The sequence below is a fragment of the Maylandia zebra genome, linkage group LG15 (genome assembly GCF_041146795.1).
Source record: "Maylandia zebra isolate NMK-2024a linkage group LG15, Mzebra_GT3a, whole genome shotgun sequence".
NCBI classification, from domain to species: Eukaryota; Metazoa; Chordata; class Actinopteri; order Cichliformes; family Cichlidae; genus Maylandia; species Maylandia zebra.
This window is the reverse complement of record NC_135181.1, coordinates 10,085,873-10,103,975: the sequence shown is the minus strand read 5'-3', so window position 1 is coordinate 10,103,975 and position 18,103 is coordinate 10,085,873. Positions and strand designations below refer to the sequence as shown.

The following is an 18,103-nucleotide window of genomic DNA, read 5'->3' as shown; positions in this document are numbered from 1 at the left end:
TGGGATGTTCCAGAGACAGGTTGAAGAAGATGCCAGTGAAGACCTGCGCTAGCTGCTTGGCACATGCCTTGAGCACCTTCCCAGGTACTCCATTGGGACCTGCAGCCTTCCTGGGGTTTACTGCACATGCCTCACATCCTGTGTCTCAAGAGTCAGTGGGGGGTTGCTAGAGTCTGGTGTGGGTTGTAGTGGTTGTTGGAATGGTGTGGCTGAGTGCAGTGTTTGAGACTCAAAACGGGCAAAAAAGCTGTTCAGCTCCTCTGCTAGCCCTGCATCTGAGTGTCACAGGACAGATGTCACAGGACATCCTTTGTTGGTAATAGTCTGTATGCCCCTCCACACCTGTCTGGGGTCGTTAACATGTTCCTCTATTCTCCTCTTGTATTCTGATTTGGCAGTACTGATGCCCCTCCTCAGGTTAGCTCAAGCTCAAATTACAAAACATCAGCTGGACAAAAAGAACAAACCATGGGTTTAGGATTTGTTTGAAAATATATTAAAGCTGAAACTCAGATATTAAAAATAAAGACATGAAGACTTACTGTAGCTGAAATTTTGAATAACAAAAACTCTTTGTGGCCTTCAGAGATTAGGATTTTAATACAATACTCAGAGAACAACCACACTATTCACAGTCCTGAACCACGGAATTATTTTGGCTCGAATAAATATTTGATATATGAGAAGGTGATAATGGGTGAGAAAGACTACAGATGTCATGCTGTTGGCATGTGCTAGGCGTTTGAGCTGTTATTGAAAACATTAAGAAAAACCCCACCAACAATAAAAACGCACTTGCACAATGAGGCCAGCAGAGGGAGACTTAAACAAAAGAGTAAACATAAGTTTAGGTTCAGGGTCACTCCCTCTGAGCTGTCAGGCCCATAGTGAGTAAACACACAATTAAAAAACGCACTGGAAAATGTAAAAAAATCCCGCAAATAGTAGAAATTCTTTTATTACTACTACTATTTTGATTATTATTGTTATTACTTATTTTTTCCGACAAGTTAAAAATTTTAGTTACCACGTTTTATTTGTATTGTATTTTTTTTAATCATCGTTTAATTATGAAGTGTTTTATTTCTTTATTGAAAAAAAATTATTTGCGATTTTAAACAGTCGTGTAGTCTCTCTGGAGGAGCCACCATATCGGACCTGGACTACCTTTCCGGTTTCTGTGCGCGTTGCAGGTCACTCCCTCCTCCTTACTGTCAGCAGCTCTTTACGCGCTTCAAACTTGGTAGTCGCACTCAGCTGGTCTCCTTCCCACCTTTCGTTTTCTCGGATTTTTGAGTTTTTAAACGACCTACTGTTTTTAAGTCATGTGTTAATGCATTTGTCGCGGCGGCTTTCCACCGGGAGGAGTTATCGTGTTTGCTTCGCCTCCAGTTGAAGAGAAGCGCGGAGGAAATGTCCAGCTGAGGACTGGAAATCCTGAAAACTACAGGGCCTGTTTTTGTAATGATTGATCAATGCTTCGATAATGGCGCAAAAGGTGGGTTTGACAACTTTCCTGGGCTTCTCTTAAAGCCCCAGCACGACTACGCTGGCTTCTTGGGTTCCCCCTGGAGCTTGTTTTTCACCAATACTGAGGGCTGTAGACTTGGACAGTCAGAAGTGTAGTTTCTCGCATTAGTTTTACAGTGAAGCCTTCACTCGGTGAGCTCCGCATTAAGGCTGAAAGCATTTAGGGAGTCTGCTTTAAAAGCGTTATGGCCGCTTGTCGCACATCTGTATGCGCTCAGCGAGAAACGAATGCTTTTGCTATACATGGAAAATGTGTCTCATTAACGAAGTGTCTTGTGACATTTTACTACCTTTCCACTGTGGGTCATAGCTGCCTCCGCGGAATTCTGGGAAATGTAGTCTTTTCTCAAAACACTGTTCGTACCATATGTGACTACTGTTTACCTTAGGTGAGGACTACAGGGCCATAAATGTAGCTGCAGCACTGCAAACACGATAATTTTGCTCATAGTATTGTTCGCATTTGGACCTAATGAGTGTTCTTTTAGGGGAATGGTACGTGAAGCAGAGTGTGTATAAAGATAAACCGTACGTAAAACTAAGAAGTTAAATATCCCCTCTACTCTAGATATGGTTTATGATATGCAAAAAATCCTACTGAGAATAATAACACAGGTCTGCTTTTTATTTTAAGTAATCCTTAATAAAATAAAATAAAATAAATGGTGTTAATAAAAAATGCAGCAGTCAGCACAGTAAAAAACATGTATGTGAGGGACCAACGACAGAACGACCTGATAATTCAGTTTGATTTTTTTTAAGATCATCAGTAGACATGAAAACATTTATTGTCATTTTCTGGTAATATGCTTCTGTTCAAAAACCTCATTCAGCTTCCTGGACTGCAGGGTGGTGGTTGGTGGACACTGAAACAAATGTTATTTTGATGGCTTCCTAATAGCCTTGCATTCCATCTCAATGGTTAATGAACAATTTCCCCACACACTTTGTGTGTGGGTTTGTGCTTATTTAACTTTCAACATACTGGAAAGGTTTCCGTCTACTGTCTCAAATTCATTTGAGTATAGATGAATGTGTGTGTGTGTGTGTGTGTCTGAGCTTCTCTGGGGCCATGGAGGAATGACAGATTAGTACATGTGGGTCACTGTGAGAGACCTTGTTGGCTCCTGTATTAAGCTGAACTGGGTAACGTTGTGGGTCTGCCCGTGTTTTGGTTGATGCAAGAATTTAGTTGAGAGTAAGCATACCATACCAAGAACAAGTTTGGCCTGTTTCACTATGGCCTCATATAAGTCTGAAGTTTGTTAATCAGTTATATAGTAAACCTTAGAACTTTTTTGTTGTTGTTGTTGTCTGCAGGCACAGGTTTTATACGACTTCACTGCTGAGCCTGGAAACAATGAGTTGTCAGTGAAAGAAGGCGAGACAATTACCATCACCAATCAGGTAAATAATACAAACACTGCTCTACTTTTCATCTGTTTAGCATCAGGGGTAAAGTCTCACACTCTCAGCTGTAAAGAAGCTGTCTAGATGTGACGTGTACGATATGAGTTTTTTTTTTTTTTTTTTGCATCTGCCTGTAATCGTTAAATCATAAAACTTGCTTGTGTTGTGGATACCATCATTTTTTAATTACTTTGCCTACAACAACATTGCAGACATTAGTCCAGGATCAAATGTTTAGTGCGGATCTTCCAATTTAAAAACAAAAAACTTAAAGCACATGACCTCACGTTGTCATGTATGTCACAAATGTGGACAAAAGAAGGAAGGACAAGAGGTGAAAAAAAAAAAAAAAAACTAAACCAGAAAGCAAACATGATGTCATTGCTGCCAGCCACAAACAGTTCAAAGGTCACTGGTTAAGTGCTGTCCTACATAGTTTTCCAATCGATGTCTCTGTCATGGCTATCAAGGACTCAGCGTATCAGAACTTTTATTTTTCATCAACTTCACTGATGAGGAATTTGTCTCAGGTGTGTACATACATACCTGGCTTACCTGTTTATTTCTTTTTTGCTTGGTACTAAACATTAAAATGATGTTTAAATGGTAAGCTCGAGATCTGACTCACAATGAGTCAAATCCAAGTGTGACTGATAAACAATCTGTTGGGTTCCCACAGGTGACATGTAGTTTTTGTGTATAGGCTATCACATATGTACAAGTTATTACTGAGCCTGTTTTAGTTACCATACAGCTTCCCTTAAAAATGTAAGGTACAGGATAAAGTTTTTGCAGGACAGCTTTGTAAGCAATGAAGATATTAATCAAAGCAATTTAAAAAAAGAAAAAGTTAAGGATACATATGTTGCCACAATAGACACAAACACAAAAAATAAGCAGGAGGCTACCAGGCTTAAAATATAAATAGGGAATTGAAGATGATGCAAATGACAGTATTGACATTACGAAAACATAACTCAAATATATAAATAAATATAAATCAATATAAAGTTTCACACACTATTGAGCAGAGAGAAAATATAGAGATAATATGGTGTCTTTAAAGGAAAGCCCCCGTCACCTGTTAAATCTATCTGGAGTATTTGGTTTATGGGTAAGTGATTCTTCCATTTGTATATAAAATAACTTCTCCTTAATCCAGTGCGCAAAGGTAAGTGGAGAGTTAGACTTCCAAGTTAAAAGTACACGTTTTGTCTGTGGGTCGAGCAGGACTGAAAAAAATGTGCGAGCTTCATATCAACCAAGCAACATTTGTTGCATTGAAAGGATATTTTTAAGGAAAGATGTGGTTCTCTTTGTTTTTTTAGTAATACGACCTCTGCAAGAAAAGTAAATCAGAAGCCGTTCAGAAGCTATGTGCTACATTATTACCTTCGTTTTCAGTTTTTGGCATTGAGGTTACTTAAAAATGTGAAGCAGAATTTCCTTAAATGTTGATACCACAACATAATGTTCTTCAGAACTTTATGTTGTGGTATTGTGGCCTCAGTGTAACAACTGACCATAGGACTGGACCTTATTACACAAATATGTGGCATTTAAAGAAGTAGTAGTCGGAGAGAAAAATTGTAGACAAAACATTTTGTACTTTGAAACATTTCTTTGTAAATGTGATTCAAATAATTTCCAGTAACTTAATACAAATTTTAAAAAGTAAGTAACTAAAACATTAACTGACTTAGTAAAATGAAAAATCTATCTGATTATTGGCTATTAAACTAATATCCTGAAGGGAGAAATACCTAAGTACATGCCTTGTATTTTTTTTTCCTGTAACTAATATGCAGCTGGGTCTCTCTTTCAGAGTATTGGAGGTGGCTGGGTGGAAGCACAGAACTCAAGAGGGGAGGTGGGACTGGTTCCTGAAGACTACATTGAAGTGAGTTATATTGTGTCTGTTGATGTGAAGAGTATGGAGGAGATGCCAGCAGAGCTTTCAAACCCCATAGAATATTCAAAAAGACTTTAATTCACATAAAATTAAGCAAGAAAAAAATGAAACGAAAACAAAACATTCTGTACCGAGGTCATGATGTACCGTGGGTGCAGTGGAACATTAATCAGCTAGACATTTCATAGACACCTCATCACAGACAAAGATGTATCTGCATACTGTGGTGCCATCTCTTATGTGAAACTAAAGTCACAACAGGATGTGCCTCATTCAGGGTTTTGCTGATTTGGGTGTTTGTGTGTGCGAGCGTGCGTGCGTGCGTGTATGGCTCGATCCAGTAACTCTGACTTCATGTGGAGGATATGATTCACTCTGAAGAAATTTACAGACACAGAAAGAGTTGTTTAAAACTAAAGTCTGTGATGTTAACAACTTAACATCACTGTAAACACTTGCCACACAAGAGCTAACGATTGTGTGTGAGGGTGAGAGGCATTGATATTAAACATCTGCTTAACTTTGCAAATTTTGGTGGGTGCGTGCTTGTTTGTCTGACCTTGAGTTACCTCCCCAGCTGCTCCCGGACTGTTTTGATTCTGTGTCCAAATCATATAAAACCCACAGATGACAATTGCACTTGTAGCTTATGTAATGCCTCATGAAAAACACCAGAACTCAGTCTGTTTTTCAATCACATTGCTGTTTTTTGGAAAGATTGATAAAATTAAAACCCTGTTTCACAAAGCCACGAGTGAAAAATGAGACGATCACATTACCGCATGAGGATGCACCTTTAAAAATCATTAGATCATGCTGGAATGTCTGGATCTGTTCACTAATGGGAATTTTTTTCTTTCTCTTCCATTGTCTTTTTTCTTTTTTTCTTGATTTGCAGCTCAATAAGCAGTTTTCTGTGTTCCCATCAGCTGCAGCACCTACTCCAAGTTTAGGAAATGTTGCAGCTTCAGACCTGTCCTTCTTTGATGCATATGCACCTGCATCAACACCTGCACAAAACCAGGTAATGCATTCAGCCAGTGAAGATTTCTCAATTTCACAAGTCTAGTGCAATGCTGGGTAAGTAGGTGTACAAAATATAGAGCGGTGCACCTGTCGTGCTTTCATTCTCCTATTCAAAAATGATATATGGTAGGGTTACGCTACAGAAAACAATCAAAAAGCAGAAGTGAGCGATGGCAAAAATGTACTGACGTTAATGCATCCCGTCAACCCCAGAGATGCAGAAGTGAGACCAGCTGGTGTGGGAGATATTAATCTTTGTCATGTCATTTTTAAACGATATGCAGTCCACCAAAATCTTCAGTTAGCAGGCAGGAAGTTCCACAATAGTGAACATACTGCTGGATCAGTAAAAATATGTTGCGGCTCAGCAAGTGAGGTAAAGCAGGAAATGTGTCGGCTATTGTTCCTCTGACACATCTATATCACTTTAACAAAAAGCACTGCACAGTGTATACTGTCACATCTGGCGCTTTGTGATGATGTCACCTTTGTTTCCCCCTCCCCCTCCCCTCAAGGTGGATGCTGGGGGCTTGAGCCCCCAGCCGGAAACCCCTGACACCCCAGTTTCCCCCTACCTTTCGTCCCCTGATGAGGTAACCGTGAGTTTGGGGTGGTGGGAGTGGCCTAAAAGCATGAACCCAAGCCCTCCCGCCCTCACTCATTCTTTGCCCAAGCGATCCTCTCTGATTGGTCTGCTTTGGCAAATTCCCCTGCAACCCTTACTGCCTGCAAAAAGCATGAGCTCAACTTCTCCATTCACCTTGCAATTCAGCACAAGACAAGACATTCCACCAATCAGCACCCACACACTGTTAAAAAAGAAAAGAAAAACTGTATGAATCGGTGGTAAAAGAGTTCATGATCCCCACATGTATTTTACTAATCACACTGACAAATCATCAGGCCAGAACACACGCTTGTACCAGAAATCATGATGAAAATTATGCAAATATCAGTAATAATCACTTTTTTTAAGTGCTGCTCTGTAATGAGAAGTATAAGAGCTGCAAAATTTAAAAGCACATGCTCTTAGAGTGTTGTTCCTCAATGCACTTGCTTGTTAATGTCATTTGAGTAGTTTGCCTGTTTATTTTTTTCGGTGATTTGTTTTTTTTTAACCTACAGAAGAGAAACGCACAACAGCAGTGTTTTTGCATGCCTTCGAGTTGTTAGAATTGTGTATATGCCTGCCTTACAAGCATGGCATGCTGCATTTTGAGCATTTTTAAATACTGTAAAAACAAAAACAGGTTGTGTAAAAACACAAATGGAAGTTTTTGTATGCAAGCATGTGCCTCTTTCTCCAGATTATCGGGTATTATTTTGATCTTTTCAGTTAACCCTTCTGTACAGCGGCATATGCAAACTACACACTCACTGCCGGGCTGCTTTATCTCTCAGCAGATTCCCTCAGAGAAGCCCGGTCCTCATCAAATGTTTGGAAAAGGATGTTGTTTTGAAACTACTGTCAACTTCTCATTAAACAGACTCCATACAGGACTGGACTTGACTCTGCTCCTTCTCTTCTTCTCGCGTTTGATCTGTTATTACCGCCCGTCTTCCATTCCTCACAAGTTCTGTTTCACTCTTGCAGGCTACTAATGGTAATGATCCGTGGTCGGCGTGGAACGCGGACTCATCAGGGGGCTCCACCAACAACTGGGCATCTAATCCAGAGGGCACACAGACTGGGAAGAGCGCTCCTGACCCCTGGCCCCCTGTATCACATGGTCACCCTCAGGCTTACCAAGGCCCAGGTAAAAAAACAAAAAAAAAACCCCGAGATAGCTTCAGGAACCATGGTTGTCCTATTATTAGAAGTATAATGTAAACCTTTTATTATCATAAAAATCACTGTAATATCTTTCGACAGTTTGAAATTTCAACTTTCTCTTTTGTAGCAATACTCTCATACGACTGTGTTTATGTCATTCTGAAGTATGTAAGCTACATTTTCAAGGCAATTTTTAACGTCTTAATGTGGTTACAGGAAAGGTAAAGTCATGCAATGGTTTTGGCTCATCACACTACCTCGTGAAACAGTTTAGCTCACTCTTTACTTGTTAAACTGTTCTTCTGCATAAGCTGTACTGTATATATGGCTGCAGGGGAGGGAGCAGTTCTACAAACACGAGTGACTTCAGAGTCCCTCGCACTTAATGCATCAAACAGTCAGGCTCACGTTGACTAGTTAGGTTGTTTTGTTGCAATCACAATTGGTTGATGTGATAAAGGTTGTTGCTTCAAACAGCCTTTGGTGCTTTTTAGTGATTCTGCGTGAGTTTGTGAGCTCGGCTGACGTTTGGTTAAAGGTGTTTGAATTACAAACAGACAACAACTTGCGAGTTTGAGAATGCCTCTGTGGTAATACAAAAGATAAATTAAGCTTTGTGTTAAATTTTTGATTCATGCTTGATATCAAGTGTTTTGTTTTTGAATCATGCTTTCTGAAAAGCTCATTTTTAGATATGTGTTTAATTTAGCATATTTTTTCAGGCCATTGGATAACATGGTGTTTAAAGTTCTTTAACTATTGTTGCGACAAATTGATATACCAAGTGTTTTTATTACTCCACAAATCACAAACTGCTGTCAGTAGTTGGAAAAAGTCCATTGACTCTTTGTTTTCAGTGATAAGATGTTCAAGAGGTCAGGCTTTTTATATATGGAAAAAGTCCTACTGTGAAAAAAGTGCTACTGAATAAGGATTTCTGGCTGAGTGTATGAGGAAAAATCAATAATATGTGATGTAGGAAGAACACCCAGATGTATATTTTGGATGTTTCTTTTCCCGTGTCGTGAGAAATAGATGTTATGGAAACAAATCTTAAAATTGCAATTATGATTTTTCATTGAGCAGCCAGTGAAAGGTGTTTGTATATATCCTGTCCTTCATGTTATCTGATATGAACAGAAATGCATGCTATGTACAGTAGGACCTGTAATCTTGAACTCCACATACTGTATTTGAAAATACTACGCGACTCAGATTTTCACAGATTTGCAGTGACTGTAACTCCTCGATGTGGTTTTTCTTACTTGTGCAGTCCCGCCACAGAGAGAAGCTCCAGCACGGGGACAGAACGGTCAAATCATGATTCTGTTTTCTCTAGACTGTGGAAAATTGTGCCTCACTCATGACTCAGAAGGATATATTACTTGAGCTGCTTTTTAAATTCTTCACTTTCTTTTGTAAAAAAAAGCCCCCCAAATACATAAAAAAAATTGTACATTGGAAAAATGGTCAGAGGGGAAATTAACAGACTTTTCCTCTGTTTCTCTCTTGCTAAAGACATCTACCCATATCCTTACCTTATTGATTACACAGGTATTCTGTTTATTGCTTTTTGGAAGCCTGTTGCTCATTTTTGTGTGTGAACTGCCAATAATATGAAGAAAGAAACATTTCTTTTAAAGCATGTGTGTACAGTTTGACACTAACAATATTATCTTTGTATAAGAGGAGGTTGGAGGAGCTTTGTTAGACGCCCTGCACAGATAGAGATCAGTAACTAAACAGAGATATAGTTTTCAGTTATAGACTTTGGTGAGTGGTGCAGGAATAAACTTTTAAACATTTGTAGATTTATACAAGAACACTTTTGGCAGGACTACCTTTGCTGCCTTTCTTAATTGTTTACCTTTATGGCATTTTAAATTTACAGATAGATAGCGGAGGAGAATGGCTGAGGCTGTGGCTTACTAGCAGGTTAAATATACCCCAAGTGTTTACCCCTAGTTGGTCAACTCGCTTTGGAGCAGGTGGCAGACCACGGCAGCACATTTGCTTTGCCTTTTGTAGTGTTTCGTTTTCAGTTTGATTGTGATCCGATTGCAGTAAAAAGGAGTTGAACTGGGTCTGAGCTTGTCCTCCTGTGCTTGTCTGTGTGGGTTGGAGCAGTAGCAGTGAACAGGCACACATACACAACACACGTCTCAACTAACTGATCAGACACAAGGACACATATATTTAAAAAAACAAAAATGAAAATTAATGAGTAAATGTGATTCGGCAGGCCAACATGGAGATAGAATGAAAGTTGCTGTAATTTATGGGGGATTTTTGTGTATTTTCTTTGCTGTTTTATCCAGTGTGATTTGTTAGTATAATATGATATTTTACATGCCAGTTTCAGTTTTAACTAAGTTATTATATAGTCTCCAAGTCTGGCTTTGAAAGGCAGTGTTGGAACAGTGCAGCTATATGTATATGTGGAAATATTTTCTCTTACCGCCTGCTGCCTGATTCAGACTTTAATGGTCTGGCTGGCACCAATCCTAACAAATCATGCTCAGCCCTTTTTGCTTTGAACTGTGTCAATGCGTTTTGAAACCTGCTTTGAAATGAAGTGTGCAGCTTCTGACAAAAGCAATGATCTAGATATCATGTCTGGTTCAGTATGCATGCACTATTTTCACAAATGAGACGTACTGAAGGACAAATTTAAGCTTTGCAGTGTGTAATATTTTTAGCCATTTAATTGAAAAAGAGAGGGATGATGCTTAAAATCTTAAAGCATGAGAACCATTAATAGATTTGCATTGCTTCTGATATAGATGTGTGCTGCATGCCCTCATGCTCAAACAACTGACTCCTCTATCTCAAGAAAAATCTGTTATGTTATATTTAGACCCACACTAAGTAAAGCTCAGTGAAGCATTAAGGTTTGAATTTTCACACAACTCTTGTAGTAGGAACATCTATAAATGTAGTATAATAGTTGTACACAGTGCTTTTTTTTGTGCATGTGATCTGAAAACAAACAACTTGGTGTACACGAATCTTACCTCAGGGGCAGAGGATGATGAGTGGGATGATGAATGGGATGACATGAAATCCACTGGCGGTTATGCTGAGTCAGAAGCCGGAGAAAGTGGAGCACTGCAGAGGGGCGGATCACATGCAACTTCAATGAAAATCTCCCTCAACAAGTAAGAGTTAATAAGTCAGTAATGTGCCTGGCTTCAAATCAGCTTTTAACATAAAATAAGCTGCACTGTACAGTTTGAGCTGCTGATCAGAGTTTGGACAGCAGAATTTACTTCAGCCAAAGTGTGTTCAGGCTCTTACTGTAGATAATAATAAACGGAGTTGCAGCAGCACAGAGTAATCTTGTTCTAATAATGGTAACATCGTATCAAATAACTGCTCTACACAAGACTAATCAGGAAATTTTGTCTTGTGTCTTTGAGCAGGTTCCCTGGGTTCTCCAAGTCGGGTCCGGAGCTTTACCTCCTTTGCAAGCAGCTTGTAAAGGGCAAAGACAGACTTCCAATTTATGTAGGTCATCTCCAAAAATGTTTTTTTTGTGTGTGTTTTTCTTTAGTTCTGTTAGAACATCAACGTGCTTCTTATTAAGTTATTACACAGAAGTCACCAGTCATAATTAAAAACCTATGGCTAAATTATTTCTGTCAGAATATTCGCCTTTATATAAAGTAGTATTGTAGCATCTTTTGCCAGCTTGCCATATGTTTGTCTGGCGCAGTAGACTTCTGAACCTTCATGTTTTGTGCTCAGATGGGAGAAGTTGGTCCAGTGTGGTCTTACCCAGAAACCCAGCTAGACTGTGTTGTAGCTGATCCCAAAAAAGGCTCAAAGATGTATGGCCTCAAGAGCTACATTGAGTACCAAGTCACACCCAGTGTAAGTATCCAAGAGCTATTTTTTAGGTTATCAAATCAACTAAATGCACTAAGCTAATCTTTAGACGCATAAATAAATATAAGAAGGACTGAAATGTATATCTTTACTACCTTTAATGGAAGCTGTACTTCCCCCCCCCCCCCCCCCCCCCCCCCCCCCCGGCATGCAGACCACAAACCGACCTGTCAATCACAGATATAAACACTTTGACTGGTTGTATGAAAGGCTTCTGGAAAAATTTGGGTCAGCCATTCCCATCCCTTCTTTACCAGATAAGCAGGTTACAGGTAGGTAACTAGCCAATAAATGCGTATGGCTGAATATATTTGTTTTTTCCGTTCTTTACGCATTGATCTCTTTTAAAAGGCCGTTTCGAGGAAGAGTTTATTAAGATGCGTATGGAGCGGTTACAGGGTTGGATGACCAGGATGTGCAGGCACCCCGTTATTTCCAGCAGTGAAGTATTTCAACTTTTCGTCACCTACAAGGATGAGAAGGTAAACTGATACATCCACTTCCCATCTTTTAAGGTCTTTGAGTATGTGTTCTAAGACTGTGTTGCTGAAATCAGTCTTACATGAATGATTTGAGGTGTCAGTTAGTTATTTAAAGCTAATGTAACAAAAGAATATGTAATATATAACTACAGAATAACTAGCTATTGTCAGTTGACTGAGTTGACGTGTGTCCATGTTGGTGTACAACTAAAAAGGTACTCTTGGCTGAGCCCTTATTTCCCAAGTGATGGATCTGCATGTTTGATTTGGCACAGATTTTGCACTGGATGCCCTTCCTGACACAATCCTCCCATTCATCCAGGATTGGGACCTCCACACAGGAAGGCATCACCTTGTGGTGCTGTTCAGCAGTTGCATTTAATCAGTTAATTGCTCACAGATGTAAATTCTAGACTAGACAGACTGCCTAACTAGCAAAAACTAATGAAAATCATGCAGAAACAGCTGGATATGGACTCCCATAGTTGTCCGGTTGCCCAGCCTTCTGTATGGAAGTCTTGTCTCTGGAAAGGCATGAAGGAATTTCTTTAAAATTGTCACAAATATTAATTGTGCCCCAAATGAACTGAATTTGCCGGTTATGATTTTGACCATAACTTGATAATTATTACGCTAATTATTACAACACCAGACTGAAATGTCTGTTCAAAAAGTGCAAACTCAGCTTCAGTTTGACTTTATAAAGTATCGCAGAAACCCTTTTCTGGCCACGACTATAAACTGCAAAGCAGTAGCAAACAACCGCAGGAAGTTAATTCTACTTTCTTTCAGCCAAATGTTGCCGATCAAAACTAAGATTGTTATTACTAATAGTTTAGGGTTGGGGCTTATTTTGTGGCATTAACTATTTCTTTTTTAATTAAAACAATTGATTGTTACAGGACTGGAAGATGGGCAAGAGAAAAGCAGAGAAGGATGAGACGGTAGGAGTGATGGTCTTCTCCACAATGGAGCCTGAAGCTCCAGACCTGGACCTGATAGAAGTGTGAGTTTTACCAAGAGAAACTATAGCACCAAAAAGTGTTTATGTAACTTGTGTGTAGTACTGTATTGCGTAATTCATGCCACTGGTGTTCCTCATTCACAGAGAACAGAAATGTGAGCAGTTTAGCAGGTTTACCAAATCCATGGATGACGGGGTGAAGGAAATTCTCACAGTGGGGCATGAACATTGGAAGAGATGCACAGGCCGTATGTTCACACTGCACTCAAGCTAAATAAGTGTTTAGCACACCTAGGCCACACCTTAAGTCTGTGCTGTAATTACTATTTACATTAAATGTTCATTATTCTGAATATTTTGTCAACTTAGAAAGATTGGGGGGAAAATGTCTTTGCTACTTTGTTCATTTGTTTTACCATAGCTCTGCCCAAAGAGTATCAGAGAATCGGCAAAGCCTTCCAAAACCTTTCCTCTGTCTTCACCAGCAGCGGATACCAAGGTACGGAGTACAAATATCGATTCAGCGTCATGTGTAATTTGGAGCACTTGAGGCATTTTCCTGGGTGTAAGGATTTGGGTTTGTCACACCGATGTCTCAGGTTACAGCTGGAGACATCTGGAGCAATCAGAGCTATGCTGTAATGTGGACTTTGGTTTTGAAATCGAGTGTTCGTTATTTACTGTTGGGAAACAGTAGGATGTATTTTAACAGTGTTTCTCGCTGCAGGTGAGTCAGCCCTAACTGATGCCATGACAGCAGCTGGGAAGACATACGAAGAGATAGCTCAGCTGGTTGCAGAGCAGGTACGTACTTTGACCGCTGCTGTAAAATAATCTAATGTGACTGCTATTAAAAGTAAGAGAAATGTGTCTACCCTTACTTTTCCTCTTGTGATTATGTCTGGAAACTCACACACAGACCATAAAGAGAGAGGGGTGGGGCAACATCTTTCTGTGGCCATTATCTGTGTTCACTGCATGTCTCAATATCCAGTTCCCCTGTTGCTGACCTCTTTAACCCAGCGTCCTGCTCGTCAGTTTCTATCTGTGCAGGAAGAGGCTTATGGCAAACTTATTCCTAGTGCTTCCTTAGTTTTGCTTTGACTCATGTATCAATGTGGCTTTTTTGTTTTTTTTGACTGAATGACCCGATGAGTGTGCAAAGTAATAAAGTCCATTCTTGGCCTTTTTGATGTCCCAGCAGCTTCCAGAGGAAGGATTTGTCTGGTAAGCTCGTCCTGCTCCAGGCAGACTTTGTTAGTGATTTGGTAGAATTCTGATTTTAGTTGAGTGAAACCTGTGATGTGGTTTAGTGTTGGAGAAATACGATCACTAGACACGGATTCATCTCAGGGCACAAAAGGAACCAGTCCAATTTATCTGATGTTATCCAAAATGGATGCAAACAGCACTCCCCTGCAGAATAAGGTCAATAGTGAGCAAAGGAATTGGCACTACAATTTAAAATGATAGTTTGGCTAAATATTGTTTTATTTCTGTGCCATCTCATCCCAGTGTGTCTCCCTGTTGGATGTTCCTCTGAATACATGATGTTTTATATATAGTACTGCTATTTTAAAAAAAAAAAAAAAAAAACACAAAAAAAAAACCTACACTGAATTATGGCTTCATTGTATTTTCTCTTATCAGCCTCTTGCATTCCTTCCTGCTCTGTTTTACTTTCTTCTATTTTTAAGTACTGGTGACTTTTACCTTTTTACATTTATAGTTCATGTTTGTGTCTATTTTTGTTTTCTCTCAGCCCAGGAAAGACCTCCACCATGTCATGGAGACCAACAATGAATACAAAGGACTACTTGGATGTTTTCCAGATACCATTGGAGTCCATAAGGTACACTAACATCCATGCCACAGGAAATGGGCTGGAATGTGATAATTTGCCGTTATGGGGTATCTGATAGGAACAGAGGTGCTGTGCGCGCCACAATATAGATAGTACAGACACCATACCAACATCTTCCTTTATTTACACATTTACATATACACACACCCCCACATGCTAACACATACACTTTCAACCTTCAACTACAGTATAAGGATACCTGTTTAAAATATGTCACCGCCTCTATATCACTACTACACCTTTACAATATATGTCAAGTGTTCAAGTTAATTATTATCCCTTTTCTTTGCCTAAGATTACAAAAAACTTGGGAATGTGTATGCACACACATTTTTGCATGTACAGTCTTTTTGAGGGACCCAGTGCTTTTTTAAAAAGTATTTTCTAAGTAATATAGAAGGAAATTGCCTATGCACTCCATACTAAAGTGTGAGCAATTTCTGTTTTTCATAGTTATTATCATTGCAAAGTGAAAACTCTGAAGCCCCTGACTGTTGATGTCTGGGACCTGTACTATTTGCAGAAATCACTATAGCGGAAGTTCCCAAAACTGCTCAACACACACTCAAACAATCTCTGATAGGGTAAAAATAGCACAGCAGGGGAAAAACATGCATATCTGATTTTATGGTTGAACTGTCCCTTTATCAGATAGAAGCAAAAATTAACAAGTAGCAGTGTGTGCATATTATTATACAAGGTTTAAATAGTCTAACTAAAGTGCCTTCTGTTTACTTTTGGTCCCTGCAGGCAGCCATAGACAAAGTGAAGGAGGGTGACAAGCTGGTAGCCGCCAGTAAAATTACTCAGCAGGACAAAGTCACCATGGCTAAACGTGCCAGCACCATGTCTTACGCATTACAAGGTACAGCACGGTCACAGATACTGAAGTAATTTGCTTTATCACTGCATGCAGGCTGATCACTGTGGTTTCTCTTGTCTTGTGCTGCAGCTGAAATGAACCATTTCCATAGCAACCGTATCTATGACTACAACAGGGTCATGCAGTTGTACCTGGAGGAGCAAGTCAAGTTTTACGAGACGGTAAAGGCATTTTAATAGAGCATTTCTCACAGTAAATTTGACTGTGAAACAGTTTGTCCTTTTCACTTCCTTATTACCTGGAAAGAAAGTAGTTTCATACCAAAGTGACGATATGAAGGCATCACATGACCTTTTTGTATTAATGCTCGTTTGTCTTCCTCTGCACCCCCCCACCCCCACCCCCCACCCCCAGATCGCAGAGAAGCTGAGACAAGCGCACAGTCAGTTCACTACAATGTGAAAGCGGCCGCTGGCTGTCTTGCACTAAGAGACGAGAAGATTTAAACCAGCTCAAGATCCAAAATAATTTTGCTTATTTCGCATTTTTCAACCCCTGTCCTCTTTAATTTAAATTTCACTTCTGTTTTTCTCTTACCTCATCTCCTCTTCTTACAACTCATCCCAGCAGTCCCTGCTTTGCGGTATCCGCTACTTCGATGTTAAAGAGTACGGACGACATCTGAAAAGGCTTCAAGAGTGACAGCAGCTGTAATTCTTAACACAGACAGGAAAAAAAATCCATGTTGTAGTTACAGTGGCGATGAAATCAAACCCTGGCAATTCTTTAACGTGATACAGTTTTGTTTTTTTGTTTTTTTTGTACAGCTTCACGTGCAAACATAACCATCTATCTCAAGGTAACGCTCTGAAGCTTTTCACTTTTATTCCATGTTAATAGTCATATAGGAAAGGGCGCCAAATACCAAAGCTATTCTCCGCTCTGCCAATAAGGACAGCCAGGATATATTCAAGCTTTACTGTAGCTTCATTTGAATAATTTTGTTACCATATATAGTATTTATATGTAAAAAGAAATTTTCACTATTGTTAGCAGAAGCATTCCTTTAAGGATTCAAATCTTGAAAGAGTTAGCAAAGGCAGTGTGTGCGTCCTCCCTGTGTATGACCGCCACTCGCAGCTCCCAGCTCCCCTTCATCCCACACTTCCTCAAAAGCGAACAGGAAGCTCCACCTTCTTCCTGTTTTCCCTTTTGACAAAAATCGAAGTGGTCAACCTGGTTGGCACCCCAAAGCTCCTGCATACTCACACACTGCAGTTTGCATTTTAAGAAACAGAATCTGGAATGAGTCTTTTTTTCTGTTCTTCTTTTTTCCTTTTCTGTTCTTTTCTTTTTTAAGACATTTAAACTAAAAGTCATTGGATCAGTGTTTCCCTGTCACACTAGTTAACTTTCTCTCAGTACTTCGAAAGAATATTTGCCCTTGTTTGACGCAGTCATTGTGTTTGACATGATGGTACAAGAATAAAGTCATCTGTAAGAATTCGTACTATTAGAGGAGTTTGGAAGAGCCATGAATTATGTGTTCTTGTTTTTGCTTATCACCGCCCAGTTTTCAAATCAGTCTGTAATCTTGTTCACTCTTTGTTAGAAAATATAAATTCTACTGCACCTATCAGGGGTTTCTTGTAATTGATATGTTATGTATAGAACTATTTGCAATACACGTGTCATTTAAAAAGAAGCAAAAGTTCAGTTTGATTTATTAAACAATGATTTGTACTCATTAGGATGTCATTTATTGCGTATGTGTGTGTGTCTTTGTGTGTTTTGTGTTCTGACTCGGAGGGGACGGCACACTACGCACCCGGATTTCCTCACACTAAAGCCTTTATTCGCTGCAGCAGATTCTTGCGTAGATATGGACAGGAATGGGAATGAGCTGGCAGCTTGTGTGAAGAGTGCATTTTGTGAATTCTTGTTGTGAAGGAAGTGAAAGAGCCCTTTTTACCCTGCTCTCATTTCACGCTGCCATCAGGTGCAGTTGTTCATGTAGGCCACAGTGGCCTTATCAATGGAATCACCCGCAGTGTGTTTGTTGCTTCACAAGACCATATAGAAAGCTTACAGAATTATTTTCCAGTTTTTGCAAGAATTGAACTGATATTTTGCAATCCCGAGGCTTTTTGGGAATATATCTGCTAAACACATACCATATTATCATACTATAGTAACATCAAATGCTATTGGTCTGTGGAAACCCCAGGTTTAAATCAATACGATGTAAGTAACTAACACAGATAATGTGTTATGTGTAGAATGATTATACAGCAATGAATGCCATGCCATTAAAAATATGTCTATAGTCATGCATAACTTACAAGACATAGAAAGTGCCGTGCATTTAGTACTCAGTGCTTTAAAGTGCCAACTGTAGGAGTTTGAGTCCTGCATTACACAGTCTAATTT

General features: G+C 39.5%; 1 protein-coding gene across 4 annotated transcripts; it reads left to right on the top strand.

Annotated features, from left to right (window-relative positions):
- The first annotated feature begins 1,171 nt into the window (after window positions 1–1,171).
- On the top strand, window positions 1,172–17,421 carry snx9b (sorting nexin 9b). 4 transcript variants are annotated; one of them, XM_004541813.3, is made up of 19 exons: window positions 1,172–1,498; window positions 2,851–2,937; window positions 4,766–4,840; window positions 5,751–5,876; window positions 6,394–6,471; window positions 7,473–7,635; window positions 10,672–10,810; window positions 11,072–11,159; window positions 11,400–11,525; window positions 11,695–11,812; window positions 11,892–12,022; window positions 12,925–13,028; window positions 13,131–13,234; window positions 13,408–13,485; window positions 13,714–13,790; window positions 14,749–14,838; window positions 15,601–15,715; window positions 15,803–15,894; window positions 16,088–17,421. In XM_004541813.3, the coding sequence occupies exons 1-19, from the start codon at window positions 1,487–1,489 to the stop codon at window positions 16,133–16,135; spliced, it is 1,851 nt and encodes a 616-aa protein (XP_004541870.2). In that variant the 5' UTR covers window positions 1,172–1,486; the 3' UTR covers window positions 16,136–17,421. The 4 variants fall into 4 exon arrangements, with proteins under 4 accessions (XP_004541870.2, XP_004541871.2, XP_023010189.1 ...); XM_004541814.6 differs by having other exon boundaries at window positions 1,173–1,498; window positions 11,075–11,159; XM_023154421.3 differs by lacking the exon at window positions 6,394–6,471 and having other exon boundaries at window positions 1,174–1,498; window positions 11,075–11,159.
- Window positions 17,422–18,103: the final 682 nt, after the last annotated feature.